The sequence below is a fragment of the Pecten maximus genome, chromosome 2 (genome assembly GCF_902652985.1).
Source record: "Pecten maximus chromosome 2, xPecMax1.1, whole genome shotgun sequence".
Taxonomy (NCBI): domain Eukaryota; kingdom Metazoa; phylum Mollusca; class Bivalvia; order Pectinida; family Pectinidae; genus Pecten; species Pecten maximus.
The window spans coordinates 52,453,304-52,478,393 of NC_047016.1; the positions used below are offsets into that span (position 1 = coordinate 52,453,304).

Below are 25,090 nucleotides of genomic sequence, written 5' to 3' on the forward strand. Positions count from 1 at the left end.
ATGTTTCCTGATGTCTTCAACGTTCCCTGACGTCTTCAATGTTCCCTGATGTCTTCGATAGTCCCTTGTTTGTGCAGTGTTCTTAATCACTACAATGCTAATCATACCACTTAACTGAAAGCTGTCCCTGTTGGCTACGTTGTAAACTGAAGAGTTTGTAGCGTCCTTAGTTACTGGTTCTACACGAAGTGAAGTTGTTTTGTTATTTAAAGATAACATTTCTCAATATATAGGTCAAACTCCGAACTACAAAGTCTCGAATCTAACATGTTATGACGAAGCTTGTTTTAAAATTGAATGTGCTTCCTGTTCATGGAATAGCGGAAAAAGATTTTACAAAATGTTTTTCTTCCTCATAATACAAGTGTTAATGTCCTGTTGTGTCAAAAGTACTTCACATGACCTACGTATGCCTACTCAAACATGGCGGGTCGTGGTATACGCACGCGTCATAAGTGATCTCTCAAGAATGTTTATAACAACTAGCCGGTATTCTCTGCCATTTAGGAAGAACATGGAGATTATTCTGCTAATGACCTTTATCTTCTTCCAACAAGTGGCAGGTAAATATACCAATATTAATCTATATATCATTTATAGTTAAGGTGGTTGCTTTTACCGACCATCATCATTTCACAGTGAATAGAAAAAAATCTTTTTTTTTCTGTGATTATCTAGGCCATGAAGTGTCAAAATTTGAAAGAAAAAAGATACTTCGTGACCCTGTGTGAAAAGTACTTAGAAAATTGTATTTTGAAAGAAATCAATATTTCTGGCATGCTAGTTCTGTACACAATGAAAATAACACTCTTTCTTGATTTCATATAAACATTTGTATTTATCCATGGCAAGATTCACAAACTGAAAACAGAAAATCAACATAACACAAAAATCTACGAAAATAGTAGTCTGAACTCCTTTTGGAAGACTTCAATTTCAAACTTATTGGACAGAAAAACCGTGACTGGATTTTTTAGGTAATCTATCGTATTTCAGTTTCTTCCTGGGACATGGTGACTTATTTCTAGAAAGCATCGATACCATATACTATCTGACGTTAGGTTGCAAGGGAGGTAACACCTTTGTTCTTCCTCTCAAGGACCTGAAATAAAAATATAATTACATGTAGTATCATGAAAAATAAATGTTCGATTCTGGTCATCGGCGATAACTTGTACCTGGGTCTAATTTGAAAACATCCGCGGTCAGTTTATTTTGACATGTGAATTTGAAACGGTATATCTACATTTGCGCTACAGTACCGCTAAATTAACTTACTTATTTCCTTCACAGGTTACTGGACTATGAACCAAAATAAGTACGAATACCAAAATGAGGTGAAAATAAACAATGAATGCCCGTCATACTTAGCTCTCGTGGTAATAGAACACGTCGTGCAGTATCATCTTAGTAGGATTATACATATCGTTTGAATTAACGTCACCAAAAGATAACAATGGCACCAAGGTGACGCGACGCCGAAGACAGATTCATACCTTTATAAACAGTGTATACTATTTTTCTTGTAAAAATCATTAAATTTGCCAAAGTTTTCTGCTTAAGGTGTAGGAACATACATCACATGTACTTTATTGATAAACAAAAATGGGTTGGGAGGTGATGGAAGATTCCTGTAAAGATGGAATGTACATGTACATAAAAGTTAGAAAATTAACTACGAAATAAAGACATCATTTATCTCTTCGTATAAAGCACCTTGATATACAATATTGAATCCGCGCTCAGACGATTACGGCGGCTAAAACACGACGTCTGCAATTTAAAATGATCAAAATTATTTTTTTCAACACAGTAAAAGTGTAAGAATACTTTGCGAAATATTTTTTTAATATGAACAAAAGTTGTTGCATATTTTGTCCTACCTGACTAGGTATATTCGGTATATCAATACCTCCACTAATAATAGAAATATGACGATCCCTCCTCCCTCAATAACGTGATAATACGTATAAATGCGTGTTTGGGAGTTAAGTAATAAGGAACTCTGATGAAATCTTTGCCTTGGGTTGTCAGGATAATTATAATTGATAGGAAGTACCAATTACAAAGTAAAAGTCGAACATTTAGTACAACGATATACATTTACATCACAAAAGTTGTCATGGTTCTCTGTACATGTATCGTGAAGAACAGATAAAAATGCAGACAGCCCACAAAAATCCATCTATTATGTCATACCGATTAAAACGAAAGATTAAGACATTTTATGATATCGAAAATATATTGGAAATAAAGAACAGAAAAAAAGCACACGATCAACATAAAATATTAAGATCTTAGGTGTAACACATTTTTATGGCATACAACCAACATTACTTTAATATATGACCAACTGACAGACATCGGTGATATATATTTTCTAGTTTGAGGAAAAAACATTGCTTCCTTGTTTATTTATTTCCACAGTTATTGTTGGTTGTATATATGTAATAAACATTACAATTATCTTTCCAACAAGACATCGGCCATATGATGTTATTCTACTCATAACATTTGTAGAGGATAAATAATACAAAACTTGATATGCATGTATGTCAGAAATACACAGATTGAAAGTTCTACCTACATTGTATATTAAAGTGTTTAATAGTTCAAAGACTCATAATACTGCAGTGGAACATCTTCAGAACATTTTGTAATATTTTTTTAATCAGGTTCCAGTTATTTTGTCATAACTCAGCCGATGACGGCGTTACAGGCGTATAACGCTTGTGACAATGAAAACAGCACGTTGGCAGGTCCGAAATCGTCAGAAGAGGAGGAAATCCTTGCATATGACCTAAACGGGTCTCGAGATTTCGGGGCTTGGACGGGGAACTACGTTGACGTTGCTCCGTGGGTATATGCCAAACGTAAGTTTTGCACTTGTTAAATTGTTTTTAAACTGGCAAAATATAAGTGTTTCGATGTTTCAAAAGACTGTACAAAAGACAAACAAGATAGCAATACTTTTTCAAAACAAATTTAGAGTTACATGCAATAGAGTAAAAAATGGGATAATCTCCATCATACAGGCGTTAGTTTGTTTCTCAAATATTTTAGTGATCTGTAAATTTACACGGACTTATTTATATGTATCTCAGAATAATAAGTTATTAGTACAGTTATTTGATATATCTTCCACAAAGGAAGCACGGAACCAAATGATTTCCCATAGACGTAAATGTTAACGTTTAACACTGTCCTGTTTTCAACACTGGCCCACTAGCCCTAGTTTTGAAGAATGCCATCTCGCAAACCTGTAAATAGAATATTTGAAAATTCTACCGATTTTAACTTTTTATATGGAGGCCATCACCTTGTTATGATTTCAGCATCAAACATTCACGTACATTTACAATAAATTACACACTTAATTAACTCCCCCTGACAAAAAAGGCTGGAAAAATATCATTTTTCTATATATTTTACATCTACATGTATTGCCCAGCCTACACATAACACTTGTGAAACTTCTCTCACCTTAATATTCAATCAGTAGGCCCAGATGCACTCACTTTCCTTTTAAATCTTTTGCCTAAACGAGGGAAACCCACAATCTATTTTTGATTTGGTTCTGTAGTCCACATTAAACGGTACAATAAAAGCTATATTCTGTAGGAATGATGCTCCAGGTTGTGTGTTTCGGTTCTGAATACGAAAGGTCATTTCCAATTAATAAACTCCTCTTAAGCGCGCAAAGATTGAGTCTGATTAATTTAAAATGGAATAAAATGCTTGTGTAGCTTTATGCAATATCAACGGTTACATACTTTACGTTAGTACCACCCTCTAAATATAACAAACTTTGTCCTGTTACAAACCTCTACATATAACAAACTTTGTCCTGTTACCACCCTCTACATATAACAAACTTTGTCCTGTTACAACCCTCCACATGTTAATACTTTGTCTTGTTACCACCTTCCAAATGTTAATATTTTGTCCCGCTACCACCCTCCATATGTTACATACTTTGTCCTGTTACCACCCTCCATATGTTACATACTTTGTCCTGTTACCACCCTCCACATCTAACATACTTTGTCCTGTTACAACCCTCCACATGTTACATACTTTGTCGTGTTACTACCCTCCACATGTTACACACTTTGTCCTGTTACCACCCTCCACATGTTACATACTTTGTCCTGTTACCACCCTCAACATGTTACATACTTTGTCCTGTTACCACCCTCCACATGTTACATACTTTGTCCTGTTACCACCCTCCACATGTTAATACTTTGTCATGTTACTACCCTCCACAGGTTAGATACTTTGTCGTGTTACCACCCTCCATATGATAATACTTTGTCCTGTTACCACCCTCCACATGTTAATACTTTGTCCTGTTACCACCCTCAACATGTAACATACTTTGTCATGTTACTACCCTCCACATGTTACATACTTTGTCCTGTTACCACCCTCCACATGTTACATACTTTGTCCTGTTACCACCCTCCACATGTTAATACTTTGTCCTGTTACCACCCTCCACATGTTAATACTTTGTCCCGCTACCACCCTCCATATGTTACATACTTTGTCCTGTTACCACCCTCCACATGTAACATACTTTGTCATGTTACTACCCTCCACATGTTACATACTTTGTCCTGTTACCACCCTCCACATGTTACATACTTTGTCCTGTTACCACCCTCCACATGTTAATACTTTGTCCTGTTACCACCCTCAACATGTTACATATTTTGTCCTGTTACCACTCTCAACATGTTAATACTTTGTTCTGTTACCACCCTCCACATGTTAATACTTTGTCCTGTTACCACCCTTCACATGTTACATACTTTGTCCTGTTACCATCCTCCAAATGTTACATACTTTGTCCTGTTACCACCCTCCACATGTTGTTACTTTGTCATGTTACCACCCTCAACATATTACATACTTTGTCGTGTTACCACCCTCCAAATGTTACATACTTTGTCGTGTTACCACCCTCCACATGTAACATACTTTGTCGTGTTACCACCCTCCATATGATAATACTTTGTCGTGTTACCACCCTCCAAATGTTACATACTTTGTCGTGTTACCACCCTCCACATGTAGCATACTTTGTCGTGTTACCACCCTCCATATGATAATACTTTGTCCTGTTACCACCGTCCATATGTTACATACTTTTTTCTGTTACCACTCTCTACATGTTACATACTTTGTCGTGTTACCACCCTCCACATGTTACATACTTTGTCCTGTTACTACCCTGCACATGTTACATACTTTGTCTTGTTACCACCTTCCAAATGTTAATACTTTGTCCCGCTACCACTCTCCATGAGTTACATTCTTTGTCCTGTTACCAACCTCCACATGTTACATACTTTGTCATGTTACTACCCTCCACATGTTACATACTTTGTCCTGTTACCACCCTCCACATGTTAATACTTTGTCCTGTTACCACCCTCCACATGTTAATACTTTGTCCTGTTACCACCCTCCACATGTTACATACTTTGTCGTGTTACAACCCTCCACATGTTACATACTTTGCCCTGTTACCACCCTCCACATGTTAATACTTTGTCCTGTTACCATACTCCACATGTTAACACTTTGTCCTGTTACCACCCTCCACATGTTAATACTTTGTCCTGATACCATCCTCCACATGTTAATACTTTGTCCTGTTACCACCCTCAACATGTTAATACTTTGTTCTGTTACCACCCTCCACATGTTAATACTTTGTCCTGTTACCACCCTTCACATGTTACATACTTTGTCCTGTTACCATCCTCCACATGTTACATACTTTGTCCTGTTATCACCCTCCACATGTTGTTACTTTGTCATGTTACCACCCTCAACATATTACATACTTTGTCGTGTTACCACCCTCCAAATGTTACATACTTTGTCGTGTTACCACCCTCCACATGTAACATACTTTGTCGTGTTACCACCCTCCATATGTTACATATTTTATCCTTATCACCCTCCAAAAGATACATATTTTAGCCTGATACCTCCTTCTTAATGTTGCATGCATTGTCCTCTTACCACCTTCCAAGATTACGTCCTTTACATATTTACACTATAACAAACATTTACAAGTTTTATACTTTACACTATAACAACCCCCAAAGTTATACTTTACACTATAACAACCCTCCAAAGTTATACTTTACACTATAACAACCCTCCAAAGTTATACTTAACATTATAACAACCCTCCAAAGTTATACTTTACACTATAACAACCTCCGAAGTTATACTTTACACTATAACAACCTCCCAAAGTTATACTTTACACTATAACAACCCTCCATAGGAATCCTTTACACTATAACAACCCCTAAAGTTATACCTTACACCATAACACCCCTTCAAAGTTATACTTTACAGTATAACAACCCTCCAAAGTTATACTTAACATTATAACAACCCTCCATAGTTATAGTTTACACTATAACAACCCTCCAAAGTTATACTTTACACTATAACAACCCTCCAAAGTTATCCTTTACACTATAACAACCCTCCAAAGTTATACTTTACACTATAACAACCCTCCAAAGTTATACTTTACACCATAACAACCCCCCAAAGTTATACTTTACACTATAACAACCCTCCAAAGTTATACTTTACACCATAACAACCCCCCAAAGTTATACTTTACACTATAACAACCCTCCAAAGTTATACTTTACACTATAACAACCCTCCAAAGTTATACTTTACACCATAACAACCCTCCAAAGTTATACTTTACACTATAACAACCCTCCAAAGTTATACTTTACACCATAACAACCCCCCAAAGTTATACTTTACACTATAACAACCCTCCAAAGTTATACTTTACACCATAACAACCCTCCAAAGTTATACTTTACACTATAACAACCCTCCATAGTTATCCTTTACACTATAACAACCCTTTAAAGTTATCCTTTACACTATAACAACCCTCCATAGTTATCCTTTACACTATAACAACCCTTTAAAGTTATCCTTTACACTATAACAACCCTCCATAGTTATCCTTTACGCTATAACAACCCTTCAAAGTTATACTTTACACTATAAAAACCCTCCAAAGTTATACTTTACACTATAAAAACCCTCCAAAGTTATACTTTACACTATAACAACACTCCAAAGTTATACTTTACACTATAACAACCCTCCAAAGTTATACTTTACACTATAAAAACCCTCCAAAGTTATACTTTACACTATAACAACCCTCCAAAGTTATACTTTACACTATGAAACACCTCCAAAGTTATACTTTACACTATAAAAACCCTCCAAAGTTATACTTTACACTATAACAACACTCCAAAGTTATACTTTACACTATAAAAACCCTCCAAAGTTATACTATACACTGTAACAACCCTCCAAGGTTATACTTTACACTATAACAACCCCCCAAAGTTATACTTTACACTATAACAACCCTCCAAAGTTATACTTTACAACCTAACAACCACCCAAAGTTATCCTTAACACTATAACAACCCTCCAAAGTTATACTTTACACCATAACAACCCTCCAAAGTTATACTTAACATTATAACAACCCCCAAAGTTATACTTTACACTATAACAACCCTCCAAAGTTATACTTAACATTATAACAACCCTCCAAAGTTATACTTTACACTATAACAACCCTCCAAAGTTATACTTTACACTATAACAACCCTCCAAAGTTATATTTTACGCTATAACAACCCCCTCCAAAGTTATACTTTACACTATAACAACCCTCCAAAGTTATACTTTACACTATAACAACCCTCCAAAGTTATACTTTACACTATAACAACCCTCCAAAGTTATACTTTACACTATAACAACCCTCCAAAGTTATCCTTTACACTATAACAACCCTCCAAAGTTATACTTTACACTATAACGTCCCTCCAAAGTTATACTTTACACTATAAAACAATCAAAAATTATACTTTACACTATAACAACCCGTCCAAAGTTAAACTTTACACTATAACAACACTCCAAAGTTATCCTTTACACTATAACAACCTTTCAAAGCTATACTTTACACTACTAAAGTATAATTGCCATTCAAAACTGAGGCCTTTCTTGTTTTGAATTGATTATTTGTCGGAGATAGAGCACCCTTAATATTCCGTTAGAGAGGGTATCAATTTAATAGTTTTAATCGATGAATTTTCAACTAAAATGTCAGTATGTCAACGCCTTTCCAAATAGTTTTACAAAATCTTCCATGATGTGAAATGCAGTTGGGTTATACGTAGATCTCTTGCTTGATAGTAAACAACTAGAAATACAATGAATTCTGGAAAACAAACCTCCTTTCGTATTACATGGTAATATTTCATATTTTGCTGTGAAAATGTTGAAGTTTCAGTTGAATATGCCAATATTGGAATAATTAAATATCATTTACTGTATCATTCGTATTTTTTCTTTTATTATTATCTTGTACAAATACCTGTACATTTAACGTTTAATAATATCAGTCAGCAATTCTATATTCTTCATATGTTCGACATATTATTTAGCATATATATGAATTGAGAATTATGTATTTAATTTCCAGTTTTTTCTTATACCTGTATTTAAATATCTTTCAGATTGTTGGGCCGGAATTGACGGAACACCACTGAATCTTACAACGAACAGTGGATCGTTATGTTTACAGACTTGTGATCCGAATACTTTCATTGCTCTTGTACAAGTATGTATTCATAATATATATATTCTAAAACTCTGGTTTATAAAAATTATAACATATGATTTGTTAGATACTATCACATTATTAAAACATGATATACATGTATACACGTTGTTTTCTCAAATTCTAAACACGGCGGAATAAATGCCGTTTCTGTGGTTGAATAAGTAATAAAGGATGCAGGCATAATTTGTCTCTATATCCATAACTTAAACATTAGTGAAATTTACCTTAAACCGAAATTATTTTACAGAATATCTTTTTACCTTTAAACGGTTAATGTTCATCCATGTTCGTGCAGGCATTAAACAAATCTTGAATGTTCAGTTTCATAGCAATAAGTTCTTGAGTAATTGTAAGATCATTATTTTCCGAGGCGGACCCCGTATTTGTATTAGTCCGGTTCTTGTTCGTCTTTTTTCTCTTCCTGTAGTTCTTTTTCGTTCTTGTTTCATGAAATCATTTCTTATTTGAACGTTAGAACATATTTGATGATTTTTTTCAGCTTTTTAATATTTCTTAAGTATTTCCTTTTTTTGATTCTAGTTAAACATGCACAGATGGGCATGTCCCTGTTGTTTCATTCAAAAGTGGACGGTTTCCTTATTTTATAATGTTTCTTAGTTTATTATCAACTATTTGACACGCGTTTATTAATTAATTCATCACTTTCTGTCGTCTTTTTTTTTTTGAATTCCATCGATATTTTGCTGCTCACGATTCCCAGAGATCATCGCCGTGCGCCGTGCGTTGTAAGGTGTACGCCGTGCGTTGTAAGTTGTACGCCGTGCGTTGTAAGGCGTACGCCGTGCGTTGTAAGGAGTACGCCGTGCGTTGTAAGGTGTACGCCGTGCGTTGTAAGGCGTACGCCGTGCGTTGTAAGGTGTACGCCGTGCGTTGTAAGGTGTACGCCGTGCGTTGTAAGGTGTACGCCGTGCGTTGTAAGTTGTACGCCGTGCGTTGTAAGGTGTACGCCGTGCGTTGTAAGGTGTACGCCGTGCGTTGTAAGGTGTGCGCCGTGCGTTGTAAGTTGTACGCCGTGCGTTGTAAGGTGTACGCCGTGCGTTGTAAGTTGTACGCCGTGCGTTGTAAGTTGTACGCCGTGCGTTGTAAGGTGTACGCCGTGCGTTGTAAGTTGTACGCCGTGCGTTGTAAGGTGTACGTCGTGCGTTGTAAGTTGTACGCCGTGCGTTGTAAGTTGTACGCCGTGCGTTGTAAGGTGTACGCCGTGCGTTGTAAGGTGTACGCCGTGCGTTGTAAGGTGTACGCCGTGCGTTGTAAGTTGTAAGCCGAACGTTGTAAGTTGTACGCCGTGCGTAAACTTTTGGTTTCAAGTCGTTTCTCCTTCTGAATGCCATAGCGGATTTCACCCAAAATTTAGTCTGAAACATCAATCAATTATAATGTATGTATGTGAGGCCAGTCCGATTCCTGAGCACAGAAGGTCGGATCCCTAAAAGGGACATGTAGCAATCACTTTCCTTTTAAAGCGCTACTCCTCCTTTATGCTTTAATTTATTACAGCCAAATTTGGTCTGAAACGTCACTGAGGAGGGCTATCATAATTTATAAAGATGATGCTTATTCAACGCCTTATGACAATGGAGCGGGCCCCAAATGTGGAATTTTGCTGGAATTCTGCTTTAAACCGATACTCCTGCTTAATGCCTTAATGGACGACACCCATATGTTGTCTGAAATATCATTGGGGACGGCAGTCATAGCTTTTTCATAAGTGAGCCTGGTCTGATCGCTGGGGACAGAAAAGCGGGGTTCCAAAAGCGGAACTTGGCTGAAATGGACTATAGCGAATTTGATCTGAAACATCACTTGATGAGAACAGAAAATTTATTTAAAGGCGGATGGTTTGATCCCTTGGGATGAAGGGGCGTGTCCCTGCTGTAAATTGACATACTTTGTACGTGTTTTACCCCCTCTTGCACGATATGATGAACTTCGGTTGTTCGTATAATTTCTTTTTATCTGTACGAACATTTTTTCTACTGAAATATGACGTAAGTGACATAATCATATCATGTCTCTTTTGACAAGATTTCGTACTTTTTACCCAAAATATTTAGACATTTTATGTCATAGTGTCCGTGACATCTATTACATACCAACATGTTTGACGATAGCTACAGATAGATTGAGTGGCCGTATCTATGGGGTGACAACATGCTAATAATCACGTGTTATATGCCAAAAAGTCTTTCACGTTTTTACTCCATTCTGTTGATGTTTGTGGCACGTTTCTGAATTGAAGCTATATGGATTGAGGGCGGCATACGCGTTCGTATTCATGTTCCGTCGATATCCTCTCCACAAACAGTTTGCGCAAAGTCGCTGTGCATTGAAACAGTCTACTTAAGTATCTGTTGTCAACAGGCAACAGCAATATACATAAAGTTAATGTAACAACCTTATACAGGTAGAAAGGTATTTGAACAAGTTGAACAACATGATGCTTCATGTCCGACAGACCATACACTGTTTTTCACAAAGGAATGTACAAAATGACTCCAAGTATAGAAATATTGTTATTAACAGCAACACATTGTAAACATAACTTAGAAGACAATAGTAAGATAAAAATAGATTTGTTCGAGATACTTTTAGTTATTAATGAGTCATTTTTAATCTAAAAGATAAAAAGAGACATTCGAAGATTTGGAAAGTTTGAAAAGTGCAAAATATAATATTTTTGTATAGAAAGATACGAAATCTATTCTTGTTTTTAATTGTTGAAACTATTTCTTTGTCCGAGATTATCCTCTTTAAATGGTTACATATTATAGTCGAAATATGTTAAAATAATAATACAAACAGGCGAATGTGTTTTATATTACTAATAGCTCAATATATATATATCATATACACATCATTAATTAGATCTATCTTTTATCTCCAAACTCAAAAACAGTCATTGGTTAAAATTGCAAAGATATATACAACTTCATATTTTTAAAAGGTTTTTATTTTTTTCTTCTTTTTTTTTTCAATAGAAACACCAGTGCATATGTATATCGGATTGGTTCGTACAAGCTAGGAATTTAGATTATGCGCCGCAGGCCAAGTGTAACAGTGTGTGTAACGGAGATGGTGGAAGGTGCGGAGGGCAGCAGGTATACACGCAGTATAGTCGATGTAAGTAATGCTTTTATATATGTAGTTATTAAAATGTCTGTAGTTTTACTGATTTAATGGATAAACTAATTTATTGATCAAACTTACTGATTTTACTGATATTAGTTGGAATATATATATTAAGACCAAAAGATTATGAATTGACATCTGCCTATTACACCATCACTAATGGTCATTTAACCCTATCAACTTATGAGTTACATTAATCGAAATAACATAACATAAATACAAAATTCCATGGTTACATTTTTCATATATACAACGATTGTGAGTCGTAATGTCAACAATAACGTTACGTCATCAATTGACGACGTTGCAACAAAGTAGCTGCATACTTTTATTTATTAGAGAACGCAATCTGAACGGATTTTTTTATTATCATTTGTTTTTGATTTTTTTTTTTTTTTTGATTTTTTTTTTTTTTTAATTTTTTTTTTTTTTTTTTTTTCGAGCCTTGAAAATGCTACTATACTTACATCAGTTTGATTACAATTTTGGTTATAGAAACAGTATTGCCTGTTATTGTGATCGGACATCTGACCCCTGACCTTTTAACGACCGATCGGGAAATCAAACCGGCCACATTCTATACCTGCCACTACTGTGATTATGTCCACAGGCCTACTACACTCTCACCTCTCAGCTAGGTATTATCTATGTAAGAGGTCGAAAATATGTCGAGGATTAGTCGAAAATGCTGCTTAGTAAGGATATGTCCTTAAACAAAAATATTTCAAACTGTCTCACTCTGATTTAAGAGCGCGTGCTGTTCTTAAGAAGTCATAAGAATATCTGAAATAATTCTAATGTGAAACGCCTCGCCTCAACGCATATTTAATCTAGAGCATTTACACTGCCTGTCACAGAAATGCATACAATTGCGCCTACAGCATATATAAGTAATTAACAAATGGAGAAAAAAATATTACGGTGTCCTCATAATGATCATTTATATGACCTAAAGTTTTAATCCCTCCAAAGTGATTGGTCGTGTTGGCCTTTAATTGGCAGACGAGTCGATATTCATGAAGGGAAAATAGGCACATTGCATGAATATTGAATATATGTATATGCAACAGTTTAAATGATACCCAAGACTTTTTACATCAGTCGTGAGAACCAATCGCTACATTGGTGAGTGCATGTGTAAGTGTAACGAGTTCAAATCCCGAAGAGCTTTATATTTCCTTCATAGTAATACTTTTTGCTGGCGTGCTGTTGACGTGTGATTTTCTTTTCGTTTATGTGTATTTGTTGCATCTTTCCGTTTCCCATTTTTTCATCCCTTCAGCCTTTCTCAGTATTTGTCCATATCCCTGCTGTGCAATTGAATCACTCGATTATTGATACAGACAACGAATTTAATGAGATATATCAACGACCACGAACATTCAATTTTATAAATGTTGATAATCAAAATATTTGTGTACAGTTTAAAATCTGAACTAATTAATCACATTCAACCTATATTTATCTCATTTTACTGCGTATACGGTAGTATTCCCGCAGTTGGCAACGAACATTTTCTATGGTTAGCGCGTTAGCGCTCCATGGGATATGTTTGTTGCCAACTGCGGATATAGTACCATATACGCAGTCAAAATGAGGTACATTCCTTATATTTACATTTAAAAAAATCTGTTTTATACAGTACGAAGAAAATGAAACTCAGGTTGTGTTGCGACGTTGGTAGCTACAGTAGCCGTGGTTGCTAAGATAATATAGTTCCAGTGAATTTACGTAAAGACACCAGTATTGTTAACAAAATCAAAAGACACAACTTAACATTTTTGTTCATTACATTTTACGTTTTTAATCAATTTAGATATTCACATTGCACAAATTTCCGTCTCAAATAAGCTATGGTTGTCATGCACAGCGTGTATTGGCACAGATTTAGCAGTGACGTGGTCAATTGTTCTCCCAGAACTGTACGCTTCAGCCATTTGTTGCTAGCTTACCTCGCGGAGAAAAATCGCTTTGCACCCATTTCCGCAATAATCAGTTTAGTTTTTGACAAAATACTCACTTGAAGTTCACTTTTTGTGCGGAAATCATATGATAATAGGAATAAGCGCTAAAATGCGCTGATCAGTCATTTCAAAATGGCGCCGTCTAGTTGACGTTATGGTAACGTCACAAATAGACGACGTCATAATTATGTTACAGATTCCCGCGCTTATTAATCCGCTGAGCCTTTTTTCACTGCGTATATGCTAATGTATTCGCAGTCAGAGTTCACTTAGCGGAAGAATGGAGAGATGTAGATATAAATAAATGAACATAAAGTTACCTGTTTATAACACGTTGAAAGTATGTTTGACTTAGGGACTATATTCAATAAGCTTATATGTAATTATATTGTGTAATACAACATCAAATTATTGCGACCTTTAAAAAAGGCACGTCATCTGCTGTTTTTCCAGTTCATGTTTTAAATCTTACCATGAAATATGATAGGCTGTTAACCAAAAGGTGGATCAGTGGATACTACCTATATTTAAATGTGATGAGAATGACTGAAATGATTATAACGTTTTCATAGTAACAACCATGATCATGTCTGAAAATTTGAGTTGTTTGGCTTGATTTTGTGTAAAATTTTGTTTGGTGTAAGTCTTCTAGCGTCATTTGGTCATAACACAATACAAGAACAAAGCCTATTGTAAGTTGTGTAAATGTTATATGCAATACAAATGGTTCAATCATAAGATAATAAGAGAGAAAAAAACAACAAACAAACAAACAAACAAACAAACATGTTATATTGAACCCTCGTGTTTTGCGTTTAGTTTATAGATAGCGAAACTGCCATGAGTGGCTATGTCATATGGAATTATTGATCGAGTTCAATATTTTGATATGTCACGACCGTTAAGGCGCGTAGTATATCAAATTATTTAACGAGTTTACATTTCTATAACATAGCAACGAGTGTAAGATTCTATTTATCACATAACTACTCTTTGTGAGAATATAAAGAAAAAACATTTTTTCTGTATAAGACAGGTGAAATCCGGCGCAGATGGGACGTTTCCATCTACCCAGACAGTCATGTGACTTCACACATTTATTATAATATCACAATAGTTTCATTACACGTGTTTCACGATATCTATGACATGGCCGTATGGTATTAATATACTGCAGAATGGGTCAGTTATGTGATTAATATGTTTTACAATAAAAAGAACCATATGAATGTCGATTTCGTGTCGAAATCTAAAAAGAAAAAAAAGTTGTCGATTAGGTAAATACTAAGTGACAACCAACAATCCCCAATGCTAATAATACTCAAAATAATTGCTGTTAAGATGAATAAAGTACTGTATTTTTAACATCTTACACACTGTCGTAAAAAAAACAACACACAAACACAAAAAAAAACTATATATGTAATAATTCCGTTCAGATTGCGTTCTCTTCCGAAGTGATCAACGAATAATTTATATTATTACGAAGGAAAAACTCAACCACATAATAAATATTGAATGCAAATGTTAAACGTAATAATATCATTAGCAGTCTTTGCTCGTTGCCATCTAAATATTTTATAAACGGATCTCGAAACTCTTCCATTTCCCAGATCTGCTTATTTGTACAATGTCATGTCTTGCGTATGTCACAACAGCGTACTTTGTATATGACTATCCTGTTACAGGTTATGGGAAAGATTGTCCTGTCGACTTCAACCTGGAGTATAATTGCGCGTACGTTAATTTATCTGGTTCAATAAAAGCGGCTTCATGTGAGGAACAACACTTCCCTGTCTGTGTGATAGGTAAATGTAGCACAATGGTTGTATTAATAAGTACAAATTACATGTACATATGTGTTCAGCTTGTAGTGAGACGTCATGAACTATGGCAGGTACTTCTTCGTCGTCTCCTCAATCAACTGTATAAAATGTTGACACGGTGGAATGTAAACCGTCACGGGTTAAGTTTAAAAGAATTTAGATACTGATTTGTTTGCTTAACTTCTTGTCAACATAACGGTATAATCTGAACCTAATTTAACGAAGGGATCAAATATGATTTCTATGTTTTCTGTAAAGAGAGTTTTAGGAAAAGAATACTTGTATGTGTCTAGGACAAGAGAGAGAAACAAAATTCAGAAAAAAGACGGTAATAAAAATAAAGACACTGTGTGTTCTATATATACCAGCAGACCTTCATCGTCAATACAAAACGCTACACAAATCCCACAATTCAGCAGGGGCCAACATTTATCATAGCCAAGTCTGCAATCAATCGTCTCTTTCAGATGTAGAGGGGGACATATGACCACAGGGGCTTGATATGTTCAGGACTATGGCCCAGAATGGAATCAGACCTTGGGGTAAAATATTTCATTCTGGGTCGTAGCAACATGTCAATTTCCTGTGCAGTAGTCTTTTTCTTTGGTTCATGAATTTCAACTAACAAACCAAACAGACATCTGAGAAATTATCTCAAAATGTCCAGGGGGAAGGGGCGTTATTACAAATTGCAGCAAAATAGATCACTTATATTATTTCAAACAACCTGATCAATGTCAATACTACGGGTGTAAAATTGTCTGTGTGTTATAGGTAAAGGGCAAGACGAAACACTAGAGATGTTTGTCAACGCTACATATGCATTGGAAAAGAAGTCCTGGAATGATTCAAATACATTCTGTCGGAGAAAGGGCGGTGTGCTTGCTAATGTAAGAGGAAAACAGAAGTCGCTTGAGAGAATTGCCAAAGAACTGGACATTACTAACTCAAAACCAACTTTCTGGGTGGCAATTAATCGAGCGAACACCCCAACAAAGCAAATAACAGGTACTGTATAAAATCACTGATATCTTTTCATCAAAACTTCGGCTACAGTGTAACTTTTTGTCTTGCTGATATTTGCGATAATCTTACAAGATTCCTAGTACAAGTTAAATAAATTTCATAACTTTGTTTTGTTTTACCAATCATATATGATTAAAATGATTTTATTCCCCTATGACATACAGGTATATTATTAAGTTCTAGTTTGAAAGGACGAATTGTCAAAGAGGCATAGTTGACGACCGGTTCTGTCTAGTGTTGTTTCTTACACGTCCAAATAGGGACCTAGCAGTAGCTGAAAAGCAGCCAAATTTAATCCTAAAACTTATTTACACTTAAAAATAATTTATCATTTCATATCATCAAATATAAATGTAACAAATATCTGTAATCTGTGTAGAATGTAGACTTTGTGCAGGTGATCTTGTTCGCTTAGGTGAACGATTATTATAAAATAATAACTAGTGATAGCTTTGGAACTTCCAGGAAACTCAACCTTTAGCAAATCCTCGCAATGTTTCTACACCAAACATGACGGAAGTGGTATAAGCCACAAGAATTGTGACGACAAGGCATTTGCTTCTTGTAGAAAGAAATGTGAGTATTTTTCAATCATTTGTTTCCAGATGTGCATAATTAAACAAATGCATGTCTCTTACAGGCACTATTGAGGAAGAACACTTAAAGTTTGGTATAGAAAAAATAATTTCCGCAAACAAATACTGTATACCTGGTATTTTTCGCCCCTGGTTATTTTCGCCCTTGAGCAACACAGAAGATATTCGCCCCGTTTTAATTTCGCCCTAAACTACTTTTAATAAATGTATTTCCCTCGTTCACAATCGGAAAATTCCGTTCGGAATTCTCGATACACTTGCACTCGGAACACTCGGGATTTACTCAGTTCTCCCATTTTCCTTTCTTCGCATATACCGGAGAGGTGTGAAATGTAATCAGGTGTGAAATATACTTTAGCCTATATTGATTCAAATAGTATTAGGTATGCATGGTCGATTTTAAGCAAACGCGATGAGTGGTAAGTTCACCGTGCCGTGACTAATTAGAAGTCTACTGACCAGTGTTTTCTTTTGTTCATTTGTCATCGATTGAAGCCACAAGCGACGGTGAAGTCATAAAATCAGCCTTCACAATGGCAGAGACCTATTTGTGTGCATAATTTTAAAACATGTTTGGATTATAAAAGTTACTTAGTATTTAAATCTTTTGTTTAAAATCAAATATACTAAACCTAGTACGCTGTCTTAGCCGATATTTTCGATTTAACTCCACGTGATATCGCAAATTTACAAGGCCTATATTTAGATCTAGATTTTATTTCACATGCACAGATTGGAATAAAACAATTACCTATTTATAAACTTAGTGTAAATAGATAACACGTGTTGGCTGTAATTGTATAGGATATAACACACTTGAAAAGTACGAGGGTATGTTTTGGATCCGACTACAAGTAGCGTATGTACGATAACTTGTAAATCCTGCAATTGAGCTTGAAATTTTCGCCGTCATCAGAGGGCGAAAATGGCGAAAATTAAACGGGGGCGAAAATTACCAGGTATACAGTATGTTTACGGATGACATGTATACAATATTATGTCATATCGGTAAAATCAAATTTAAACGAACATTACCTTCTTTTTATCAATGTATTTCTTGATATTTCCTTAAGTGAGCGACACAATCTCAGATACCAATTCCACTCAGACCAAAGACGATAGTAGTTTTGAGACAGAGAGCACCCCTGGCGTCCATGTTACTGGTCTCTCCATCGGTACACTCCGTTTGTTGTCTTTTGTCATTAAAGCATAGCACATTCCCTTTATAAGCTTCACGCTCTTGTCGCACTGTCGGTACATACTATTTCTTCTTCCCCTTTCCTGCATTACGGCTGCCATTCCCGTCTGTAAAGTATATTCTAAAAATAAAAAATCCTTTTATCCTATATGTGCAATATCAAGTAAAATCATATAACATTTCTAAAATCACCTTTTAAATTAAAAGAATATTATTTCAATCTTCATCAATGTTTCTGGGAATTTCTTACAGTGGACAACAGCAGCCCTGTTTTGACTGATACGACAACCTCTCAGACCAATGATAGTAGTTCCGAAGACACGACGTCTGTCGTCAAGGTTACTGGTCCCACTATCGGTACGATATGTTCATTGTAAGGCCCTACTTGATATATATGATGACGTAACGTGATTAAATTGTCAGCGTGACGTCACCATATTCCGCCTTGACGTCATTGTATTGTGAGATAATGTCATACTTTTGTTCTTCAAAAGCTAAAAAAATATCTCTGTTCATGATCAGAGGGACAGCATAGCGGCTCTTTGCACATTGTCATCAATTGTTATACGTTATAACAACAATACTTTAACGCCACTATACGATATAGTGAAGTCATGTCGACAATTTAATGTTGTGCATTGATGTAACTTTAATTACTGAATAAATATCTGAAAGTCCTATTTTAGACAGTTCCTTGTCTTAACGGCATCGCCTTGGTTCTGCTTCACTCATGTTGTCACACCCATTGCCCTATCCATACCCGTTATGCTTTGTATTTCCGTATGTTCTGACACTGAGTCTAAGCACAAAGTAGGTCATGATTTCGGCCAACAAATATGTTTACGGATGACATGTATACAATATTATGTCATATCGGTAAAATCAAATTTAAACGAACATTACCTTCTTTTTATCAATGTATTTCTTGACATTCCCTTTAGTGAGCGACACAATCTCAGATACCAATTCCACTCAGACCAAAGACGATAGTAGTTTTGAGACAGAGAGCACCCCTGGCGTCCATGTTACTGGTCTCTTCATCGGTACACTCCGTTTGTTGTCTTTTGTCATTAAAGCATAGCACATTCCCTTTATAAACTTCACGCTCTTGTCGCACTGTCGGTACATACTATTTCTTCTTCCCCTTTCCTGCACAACGATTGCCATTCCCGTCTGTAAAGTATATTCTAAAAATCATTTCTAAAATCACCTTTTAAATTAAAAGAATATTATTTCAATGTTCATCAATGTTTCTGGGAATTTCTTACAGTGGACAACAGCAGCCCTGTTTTGACTGATACGACAACCTCTCAGACCAATGATAGTAGTTCCGAAGACACGACGTCTGTCGTCAAGGTTACTGGTCCCACTATCGGTACGATATGTTCATTGTAAGGCCCTACTTGATATATATGATGACGTAACGCGATTAAATTGTCAGCGTGGCGTCACCATATTCCGCCTTGACGTCATTGTATTGTGAGATAATGTCATACTTTTGTTCTTCAAAAGCTAAAATAAATATCCCTGTTCATGATCAGAGGGACATCAACGCCGCTCTTTGCACATTGTCATCAATTGTTATACGTTATAACAACAATACTTTAACGTCACTATACAATATAGTGAAGTCATGTCGACAATTTAATGTTTTGCATTGATGTAACTTTAATTACTGAATACATATCTGAAAGTCCTATTTTAGACAGTTCCTTGTCTTAACGGCATCGCCTTGGTTCTGCTTCACTCATGTTGTCACACCCATTGCCCTATCCATACCCGTTATGTTTTGTATTTCCGTATGTTCTGACACTGAGTCGCAGCACAAAGTAGGTCATATTGATACATAACTGACAACCAAAATCCTAATTTTGAAGTTTTCATTATTGTTTAGTTTGTTGACAGCTGTTATAATCCTCGATTTGATAGAATTTGTAATCCGCCATATCAAAACATAGTGACTGAGCGGTAAAAATAAGCAGTGAAAAAAGTATCAACTTCTCAAATTATATCCTTGTAATTCAGACAGGAGTGAAATAGTTAGTATTGTTTTTATTGTTCTGTAACATTGACATTGGCTTACCTTTAATGAGGATGTGTCTTTACAGGTTACATCATACTAGCAGTTGTTGTGGGAGTGGCTGCTTTGATCGGAATTATAATCGGGACATCAGTTCTACTGAAGAGAAGGTACATACAGCATGTATTAATTTTTAGCACTTATTAAGTAAAACAAGTGTTTGAAAGAATTAAAACCATCACATACTTAAAAATACGTTCCTCATGATATATTAGCACTTGCTCACCAACACACGTGCATTCAAGATGTATGAATATATCTACATAGTACACACTTTAGTTTGCTCGATGCAAGTTTGTTTATTTTCTAAATTGAATGCTAGAAGTGATTTAGCTGCATATTATGTTAATGTACTAATTTAACAAAGCAAACCCCTAATACGTTCGGGTCTAAATATCAGATAATTTTTACTCTAATATTGCGACAATCATTTCAAACATAAGAGAACAGGAAGTTAATTCGTTGAATGACCGTATGCACTAAATAGATTTTTATTGAAAAGGATGGCACTTTATCTCATGAGAAATTATTTTCCGCTGTCGTCACAGTACACTTGGAAGTGTCGATGATACCTTAGGCTGGCGACTTCACTATTGAACTATTGTTTTAGTTTTTAGTATCTAAAAAGGTCAATTAAGGTCGAATGTTCTTGAATGATCACTGAAGATTGTATAGATCAAGTGTCATCACAATAGTAGCGTGACAGTCAAACTGGTCGCATTATACTGAAACAGGGCGAACAAGTCCATACTGCCAAGGGAACATACCTCCCTTGGGTAGATGGCAGTAATCATAACCTGTATCACTGTAGCTAACGCTCGACTAAGGGTTGGGGACATTGGGAAGAACATATTGTTATAGAAAAAAGGGAGAAGTTGCCAAATTTATTTGGCTTTTCCGAATCAAGTAAGGAGGGCAGTTCGTTCATTCTTTAGGCCTATATATTTGTACCTACATACGATCTCAGCCGCTGTGTGTTTTAGTATTGATAACATATAGTGACAGTATATACGTGATAAAGATCGAAGTATTGCTTGATGCCAATAAGCCGAATAGTATTCTTCAATCGAATACGATAATGAGTTCAAAATTTGACACGATAGTTTGTATACAGTCGAGTTTTTATTTGACCGGACTAATTGATTAAATTGATTTTTTAATTAATTGCTTTTCAAAGCTGCGTCATAATGTTCACGTTTGAAAATGTATATTGTAGAATGAAGTCAAAAAGTGGAAACCTTTCACAAAGCCGTCCACAATATGACTACTCGGATATCGCAGAGCACAAATCACCCAACACGTCTGGGATACAACTACAAGTTCTAGGAGGAAGATCAACTGGTGCATCCGGAAGTGGATCAAACACGAGCAGTGGACATGAAATAAGAAACATGGATGAGGAGAACTACGATATAATGGTCAACCACTCCCGTCCAAAACGAAACTCGAACTCAAATGCAAGTGAATCTAACACATATCATAGCGTGGCCGTTGGTCCAGAGGGAGATTACAACGAGCTCCAAATTGGCCAAATCAAAGTTAACGTAGAGATGCGGGACTCGTTCTACGCCACTGCTCAGTCCTTATCAGCAATGGAGGGTAATTACGACGAATTCCAGAAACGCGATGGACACACGGAAACTGAATCCGACTACGGTCATACCTTTCATTTTCATGACTAAACAGATGAATACTTAGCAAGTACTGTTATATTATCAAAATATCGCTACCCTTAATCCCTTTACTGTGGACTTATGACTGTATTTATGCCTGTGTATTAAACACACATGACTGATACCCAAACGTAATTTAAACAATCGCTCTTATCGCAGAATAAAAAAAAAATCCTCAATATTGAGAATAGTGACGTCACGTCTGATTTGAAGGGGTCGAAAGTGCCACTGCTAAAGAAGAATGTTGGCGGGGAAGGCAAACAAAATGTGTTTTAAAATCAGAGATTTCTCAATTATTTCATAGATGTCTCTGGTTAATTAGCAAGGAACATGGAACCAGATGATTTTTATCAATCAATATGTGTACTTTGTCAAATTTTAGAAACATGTTGGTCAAGTCTCAATTAAATTGAAAGCGTCATATATGTTTAACCGAGAATAATTGGATATTTGTTTTGTAGATAAAAATATGTATTTGCTTTTCTACCTACGAAGTACTGAGTATGTCACCATGCAAGTCACGATGACCTATGTACTGCACACCACCAGAGACATGAATAGATATATGTATGTACACCACCTGCAGCAGTTATATGTATGCCCCAGACAAGAATATTTTAGAAAGATAAGAACAAATAATCACATTTATATGTAGCATTATCTAACCTAACCCAATAAGAATCCGGGTTACTGCTATGTGCTTCTTCTAGAAGATTAAAACTGAACGTATTTTTATGTTCCAGCTTGGAATATAAGTTCAGAATTGTTTTGTATGGTACAATATTCTTGTGTTAATGTAACTTGGGCGTAATCAGATGTAAATAAGTAACAGTGACTTCCCCGCGGTCAGCGCAGGTGTTGCTTTCGTTTGTCAGTAACCTGGTAACATAAGATCTTATGTTAGTACTCTTGATATTTATGTTACTAATGCGATGGATGTATGTCTCATTCAAATGCTTTGATAAATTTGTGTATTTTGAAGCCATTCTGTATAATATATTGTTATTTTAGTAAATCACTTGAAGTTTTTAAGTCAAGTTTTTGTCACCATCAGTCCAAAGGGAGTCACTAAAACAGTATGATAACGAGAGCTGTTTATGACATGAGGTACTACATATATCAATACATCGACAGTTTTACATATAACCAGTCAGCATTCTTTTTTATGACGAAGTTATCCAGTTTAACACATTGGGCCTAAAAAGGTATTCCAATTAATCACTAACTGTATAAATGAAACCGAACGGTACTCCACTGCTCTGCTGAGGAAAAATTTGCTGAAAGACATAATTCATGTGAATTTCAAAATGGTAGTCACAGCTATTGGACTTTTTAGCCCTCGAGGTTTATCATAACCTGCTGTCAAATTTTAAAACACACGATTCAGAATATACACAGGTACTTAATGGGTTTTTTTGTTTGTTTTGTGTGTGTGTGTGTGTGTGTGTGTGTGTGTGTGTGTGTGTGTTTACCTCCTAGTTTTCCACACGTTTGATCCTTAATAGCATCACTGAGGAGTCCTTGAATCATTTATGTATAATCCCTTCGACATTGATAAGGATCAAACGATATAAGTACAAATTGTTATTTGACAAAGATTCAAATAATGTAATGAATATTTTGGCATGTTAGCTACTGGTCAAATATCATAACGCTGCGTGTGTCTGCACAGCTCAAACAGAGAAAGAGAGGAGATCAAACGACAAAATACAGAGAGACAGAATAAGAAACTTTAAATATAAATGTAAAAGGTTGAAAACGCAAAATAATACGTTTTGTATATGTATTGCTGATGAGTTTATTGTAGTATAACCATTATGCATGGTACATGTATCATGATAGATGACAACTGCATAACCACATATTAAACGTTACAATCTATAAAATTTTAAATCAATCTGGAAATTGATAACAATTTCAGAGCTTGAGGAACACAAAAAGTTACTTTGCATACTTTGTGCTAATATGAAGGTTTCATTAGTTTCATCTACCGGTGTTACACGACGCTTGTATCACTAACACTTTTCATTATATCAAGCTTCCATGGTATGTTTTGACACGGTTGTCAAATAAGTTACACGACTTTACCAAGTTCGAATAAAAATTAACCTTAAGACTGATGAGATCATAGCCAATATACACCTGTGAAGACTAACCGGTTACTATGGCAATAAAATGGAATTAAAACAGCTGCATGTACATCTAGACATGGTTCCTATCATCTCGGTGAATTTTGTGAAAATCGGCTTCCAAATCAAGTTGTCTGGAAAAGAAAAACCTGCTTATAGACAGACAGACAGTTTAATCTCTGAAACAAATGTATAAAAATCATTTCCACCTAGAAATTCAATTCCATTTAGGCAGACCATGACGTTTCTCTGGGGATATCTTTATAACAAAGATAGTCAAATATCAATTTGAATGTTGTTACAAGAGTTGTAATGAATATAATCTTTCCCTGCCTTGGGGTGTGACAAAGAAATCTCAAAACGAGGGGGAATTCATGAATGTCCAACCCGAGGCGTGCCTCACACTCCAAGGGAGGGAATGATTTTTGTCTCCCACAACTTAAAATAATTGCATATATTCCATCGCTGATCAAAATCTGGTTTGCGTATGCATATCCTCATTTGAAGAAGTACCCATCCACCCCCCCCCCCCCCCACCCCCCCCCCCCCCCCCCCCCCCCCCCCCCCCCCCCCACCCAAAAAAATAAATAAAAATCATACCTGCATACCAATATCATTACACAAGAAAACATAGGCCTAAAATTAAATCCCAATGTTTATTCAAACAGACACTTAAAAAAATTATCGTTGATATTATTAAGATGTTTACAACAGTCGATCTATCAATTT

At 35.7% G+C, this 25,090-nt stretch overlaps 1 protein-coding gene across 4 annotated transcripts; it reads left to right on the forward strand.

Moving 5' to 3' along the window:
* The first annotated feature begins 430 nt into the window (after positions 1-430).
* Positions 431-23,638, forward strand: LOC117322455. Of its 4 annotated transcripts, XM_033877377.1 has the most exons (13): positions 431-563; positions 2,676-2,873; positions 8,613-8,716; positions 11,719-11,860; positions 15,522-15,641; positions 16,434-16,667; positions 17,151-17,261; positions 18,355-18,456; positions 18,732-18,836; positions 19,421-19,522; positions 19,750-19,854; positions 20,588-20,669; positions 21,776-23,638. In XM_033877377.1, the coding sequence occupies exons 1-13, from the start codon at positions 470-472 to the stop codon at positions 22,239-22,241; spliced, it is 1,965 nt and encodes a 654-aa protein (XP_033733268.1). In that variant the 5' UTR covers positions 431-469; the 3' UTR covers positions 22,242-23,638. The 4 variants fall into 4 exon arrangements, with proteins under 4 accessions (XP_033733268.1, XP_033733270.1, XP_033733269.1 ...); XM_033877379.1 differs by lacking the exon at positions 19,421-19,522; XM_033877378.1 differs by lacking the exon at positions 18,355-18,456.
* Positions 23,639-25,090: the final 1,452 nt, after the last annotated feature.